The 5663-nt window shown below is 40.3% G+C and overlaps 1 protein-coding gene across 1 annotated transcript in view; it reads right to left on the bottom strand.

Annotated features, from left to right (window-relative positions):
* Window positions 1-822: 822 nt before the first annotated feature.
* LOC111727841 (zinc finger protein 20-like) overlaps window positions 823-5663 on the bottom strand; it is a 23271-nt gene continuing 18430 nt past the window's right edge. Inside the window, 5 exon segments of the mRNA XM_023517994.1 lie at window positions 823-1233; window positions 1235-1419; window positions 1572-2560; window positions 3455-3515; window positions 3984-4110. Coding sequence (XP_023373762.1) covers window positions 823-1233; window positions 1235-1419; window positions 1572-2560; window positions 3455-3515; window positions 3984-4110 — 1773 coding nt within the window.

Below are 5663 nucleotides of genomic sequence, written 5' to 3'. Positions count from 1 at the left end.
ATTTTTTGGTTGTAGTCGTCATTGTTGTTTGGCAGACCTGGACTGGGTTTGAACCCACCAGCTCTGGTGTATGTGGCTGGCGCCCTAGAGGCCGAGCTACAGGAGCCAAGCCCCATCCAGTTGTTTTTGATGGCAGCACTGTAGCTTTCATGCTGATTCAAGAACACAGTCACTACCAGTAGGAACAATGATACTTGCATACAAATTATGCCTTATACCAATTTCACTGGCAGACAAGAAGAGTAGACCATAAGAGTATTCCCACCCATGACAGTCTGAATCAGAACTCTGTTAAAGACATTAAAAACACTGAAAAAAAATATACTGGATAACTTTTGTCCTATTCTTTCAAATTTTTTTTTTAACTCTTCTTTCCATTCTCCTCAAATTTCCATTCTACACAGACAGATCTTTAATGTGGAATTTCTAGGAACATCTTTGGAAAGCTACACCTCTCAGAAAGTGAAAATGAAGAGTTCTTGAGGATACTTTTGGATGGGCAAGCCAAGGATTCAGGAAAATGTGTGTGAAACAGGTGTCTGTACAGCTCATATGAATCTGGTTGTCACCATGTATGGTGCCTCTAAAATGTGACCAATGCCTGCCTTGTGTCCACCTTTAAAATCTCATGTGAATGTGCTATTGGTGAATTGTATCATGGAATTATTAAACTCCACCCCTAGATTTTATTATCCTATCATAGATTTCTCAAATCAAAATTCAGTTATGTCATAGGGTCTTTCTATATTCTATTTTTTGGTGTTTGAAAGAAACTAAGCAAACTGAATGCTTTGAACATTCCTTATAATAATAGCATTTCTCTCATACATTAACAGTATGAGTTTTTTCATGTCTTTGACAGACACTGGAACAAATGAAGGCTTTCCCACATGTCTTACAGACATAGGGTTTCTCTCTCATGTGAATTCTTTCATGTACTCAAATGCATTTGGCAGACATAAAGGCTTTACTACAGTGCTTACATTCATAGGGCTTCTCTCCTGTGTGGGTCCTTTCATGATTTCGAAAGGAAGTTGAAGACCTGAAAGCTTTTCCACATTGCTTACATTCATAAGGTTTCTCTCCAGTGTGAGTCCTTTCATGTACTCGAATCCATTTGGCACATCTGAAGGCTTTACCACAGTGCCTACATACATAGGGCTTCTCTTCAGTGTGGGACCTTTTGTGATATTTACAGGAGGTAGAACAACTGAAGACTTTGCCACATTTTTTTACACTTATAGGGTTTTTCTCCAGTGTGAGTCCTTTCATGCTGATTAAAAGAATGGACACAACAGAATGCTTTCCCACATTGTTTGCATTCATAGGGTTTTTGTCCTGTGTGAGTCCTTTCATGAATATGAAGGCAACTGGGAAAATTGAATGCCTTCCCACATTCCTTACACTCATTTGGTTTCTCTCCAGTGTGAATTCTTTATGATATCGAAAGGAAGTGGAAGAAGTGAAGGTTTTACCACACTACTTACATTCATAGGGTTTCTCTCCTGTGTGAATCCTTTCATGTCTATGAAAGGAATGGACACAATGGAATGCATCCCCACAAAGCTTACATTCATAAGGTTTCTCTCCAGTGTGAGTCCTTTCATGTATTCGAATGAAACTGGAAGACCTGAAGGCTTTCCCACAGTACTTACATTTAAAGGGCTTCTCACCAGTGTGTATCTTTTCATGATATTGCAAAGAAGTAGAACTTGAGGCTTTGTCACACTGCTTACAGTCATAGGGTTTCTCTCCAGAGTGACTTCTTTCATGTTTTTGAAGCGAACCAGGACAGTGAAAGACTTTCCCACATATCTTACATTTATGAGGTCTATCTCCTGTGTGCATTCTCATGTGCCACTGAACGCTCCTCCGCTGAGCAAATGCCTTCCCACATTGCTCACATTCATAAGGTTTTTCTCCAGTGTGAGTCCTTTCATGTATACGAAAGGAACTGAAATGAATGAACACTTTCCCACACTCTTTACATTCATATGGCTTCTTTCCTGTGTGAGTTATTTCATGTCCTCATAAGGAATGGGAGGTATGGAAACCTTTACCACATTTTTTACATTTATATGGTTTCTCTCCAGTGTGAATTATTTCATGTTTCTGATAAAAACTGAGAAATGCAAATGCTTTTCCACAAAGCATACATTTATGAGGTCCATCTCCACTGTGCATTACCATGTTACTTTGAAAGCCTGCAATAGAAGTGAAGGTCCTTTCACATTCCTTACAATCATAGAGTTTCTTTGCAGTGGAAGACCCTTCATATGTTCCAAAGGAGTGGGAGTAACTGAAGGTTTTCTCACATTGCTTACGTGAATATGACTTCTGCCTACAATCCTTATACTCAGATGGCATGTATTCAGTGTCATGTCTAATGAGCCTATAAAAAGATGAATGATCAATGAAGACTTTTCCAAACACCTTGCTTTGACATGGTTTTAGTTCAGGTGGAGTTTTCTTGTTCACCATGTAATCTAAATCTTGACTCAAGATTTCTCCACACTGACTACTTTCTTTATTTTCAAAGAGTCTCTCCTCAATAAAACTTCTGTGGAAAATGAGAAGCACAATATTAAGGCTTTGTTTATAAATGATTTCTTATTTCATAGTAAGTATTGTACTTGCATTAAATTTTTTCTCACTCAGTTGCCCTTGGGTAGAGAGAGTGCTTTGGCATTATAGCTCACAGCAAACTCAAGACATCCTCTTGCCTCAGATCCTGGGTTCAAGAGATCCTCTTGCCTCAGACTCCTGAGTAGCTAGTTTTTCTATTTTTAATAGAGGGAGGATCTTGCTTTGCTCAAGCTGGTCTCCAACTCCTGAGCTCCGGTGATCTGCCCGCCTCTGCCCCTCTCCCAGAGGGCTAGGGTGGCTAGACATGAGTCTCCATGCCTGGACACATTTTTTTACCTTTCAAGGAAAATGGAGGCTTTCTGTACTGTATAAATTGTTGAACACGAATAAACCATGCTCTCCAAGATGGTTATTCTATACCAATCATAAAACAAATAATATTTTTATTTGGTTTCTTAAAATGGGGGTCATTACAGAATTTTCGACTTGCACAAAAATCAAAAAGCATAAAATTCACGTGGACAAAAACAAAAGAAGCCTTCCTGGTATCACCAATAAGGTAGGCAAAGAGAAACTTGCATAGGTGAATCAGAAAGGTCGCTGTTGACTGTGTTTCTTGGGAGTGAAATAATGGACATCATAAAGTCTGCCTCAAAACTTTTGTAGTGATCTACATACTTTATCAAAGTAAATAATTTGACAAACAACAAATACCCATGTCAAACTGGAGACTATGTTTTCAGAGAAAATTTTCTAAGGATAAATAAATTTGATATTGGGATTATCTGTTTTGTTGGCTCATTTTTAATATTTCCTGACATGCTAAGATTTTCTCAAAAAACATTGCTTTGTCACATGAGTACATTACCTCAATTTTTGCCCAGGATTTTTACACTGATCTTCAAGGTTCTGGTCTTCCTGTTTTTTTCCTAAAATACAGACCCAGAGATATAGTCCTGAATTATTACCATTACGAAACATGATTAGATTCCTTGTTCATGTTACATTGTGAACATGCCTGATTTTTTTCTTTTTTTGAAACAGAGTCTCACTATGTCACCCTTGATAGCATGCTGTGGCATCATAGCTCACAGCAGCCTCAAACTCTTGGGTTTAAGTGATTTTCTTGATCCTCCAAGTAACTGGGATTACAGGTATCCACCACAACGCCCAGCTATTTTTTGTTACAGTTGTCATTGTTGTTTTAACTGGCCTGGGCCAGGTTCTAATCCACCAGCCTTGGTGTATGTGGCTGGTGCCATAACCACTGTGCTATGGGTGCCAAGCTTACATGCCTGATTTAGACACCATTTGTCCATTTTCCAAATCTCTGAATAGCACTTACAGCAAGAGACACTTGTCTAATTCACTGAGTGATGAAATGTTGTCACTTTTACCTATAATGGCCAGGTTGTTCAAGGTTTCCCACATTACATCTCTGTAGAGGTTCTTCTGGGAAGGATCCAGCAAAGCCCACTCCTCCAGGGTGAAGTTCACAGCCACATCCTCAAAGGTCGCTGAGTCCTGAAATATCCCACATGTGTAGAGGAAGATAGGTAAGACTTATATCCCTGGAGACCTAGGCTTTCTTTTTTTTCTTTTTTTTTTTTTTTAAGAGATAGAGTTTCACCTTGTCACCCTCAGTAGACTGCTATGGCATCACCGCTCACAGCATCCTCCAGCTCTTGGGCTTAGGCAATTCTCTTGCCTTAGCCTCCCAAGTAGCTGGGACTACAGGTGCCTGCCACAACTTCTGGGTTTTATTTGTTTGTTTGTTTACAGTTTGGCCGAGGCAAGGTTTGAACCCACCACTCTTGGTATGTGGGGACAGCGCCCTACTCACTGAGCCACGGGTGCAACCTGAGGTACCTAGGCTTTCTTGCTAAGAAGTTTATATGACTGTAGACTCCTAACATTTGTTTCATGACTTTGTCATCAGACTTTTACTCTCTGTCACTTCCTCCCACAATGTATTCTGATGGTAGAATGGAACTACTAGGTAAAGCAAGGGCAGAATAGGAAAGCATATCATGTAGGTGAATCCAGGGAGAAATATATCTTGCCTTGGTCACCCTTAATATCTCTTTGTACATTGGGTCTGTAGCACCTGCCATACCAAAGTCCTACTTAATGCAGAACAGCATTCGCATTATCACTAATGAGACTGCACATCCTCAAATATGGCTGTAAAGACAGTATAACCTTTGGGCAGCACCTATGGCTCAGTGGGTAGGGCGCCAGCCCCATATACCAAGGGTGGCGGGTTCAAACCTGGCCCCAGCCAAACTACAACAAAAAAATCACTGGGCATTGTGGTGGGTACCTGTGGTCCCCAGCTACTTGGGAGGCTGAGGCAAAAGAGTCGCTTAGGCCCAGGAGTTGGAGGTTGCTGTGATCTGTGTGACACCATGGCACTCTATCTACTGTGATAAAGTGAGACTTTGTCCCTACAAATAAATAAATAAATAAAGATTTTTTAAAAGGAAAGAAAAGAAAGTATAACCTTTGATGGCATTTTGGAGGAATTGAGGTAAAAATTCCAGAAGGCCAGTCCTAACAGAAAAGGAAATGTGATTTATCAAAATTAACATTTATGCCTCAAAGGACATTAACAGATGGAGAAGGCAATCCATGAAACTGGAGAAAATATTGGCAAATCACACGTCTGGCAAAAACTTAATATTAGACTTCCTAAATGTCAACTACAAAAAAAAATGCCTTAAATAATGTTTTAGTGAGAGTATTGATAAGTTACAACCCATGTCACCGTACGATGGAAAGTAAAATGGCTCCCTCCTATGGTGGGCTCCTCAAAAACTAAACATAGCACAGGCATGGTGGCTCATGCCTAAAATCCTAGGAGTTTGGAAAACAGTGGTTCACAACTGTTATCCCGGCCCTCTGGGAGGCTGAGGTGGGCGGATCACTTAAGCTCAGGAGTTCGAGACCAGCCTGAGCAAGAGCAAGACCTTGTCTGTACTAAAAATAGAAAAATTAGCTGGGCATTGTGACATGTGCCTGTAGTCCCAGCTACTCAGGAGGCTGAGGCAAGAGGATCACTTGAGTCCTAGAGTTTG

This window comes from Otolemur garnettii, unplaced genomic scaffold (assembly GCF_000181295.1).
Source record: "Otolemur garnettii isolate 467f Iridium unplaced genomic scaffold, OtoGar3 scaffold00127, whole genome shotgun sequence".
In the NCBI taxonomy this organism is placed as follows: domain Eukaryota; kingdom Metazoa; phylum Chordata; class Mammalia; order Primates; family Galagidae; genus Otolemur; species Otolemur garnettii.
The sequence above is the reverse complement of the archived record's forward strand: the minus strand, read 5'-3'. Positions and strand labels throughout refer to the sequence as shown.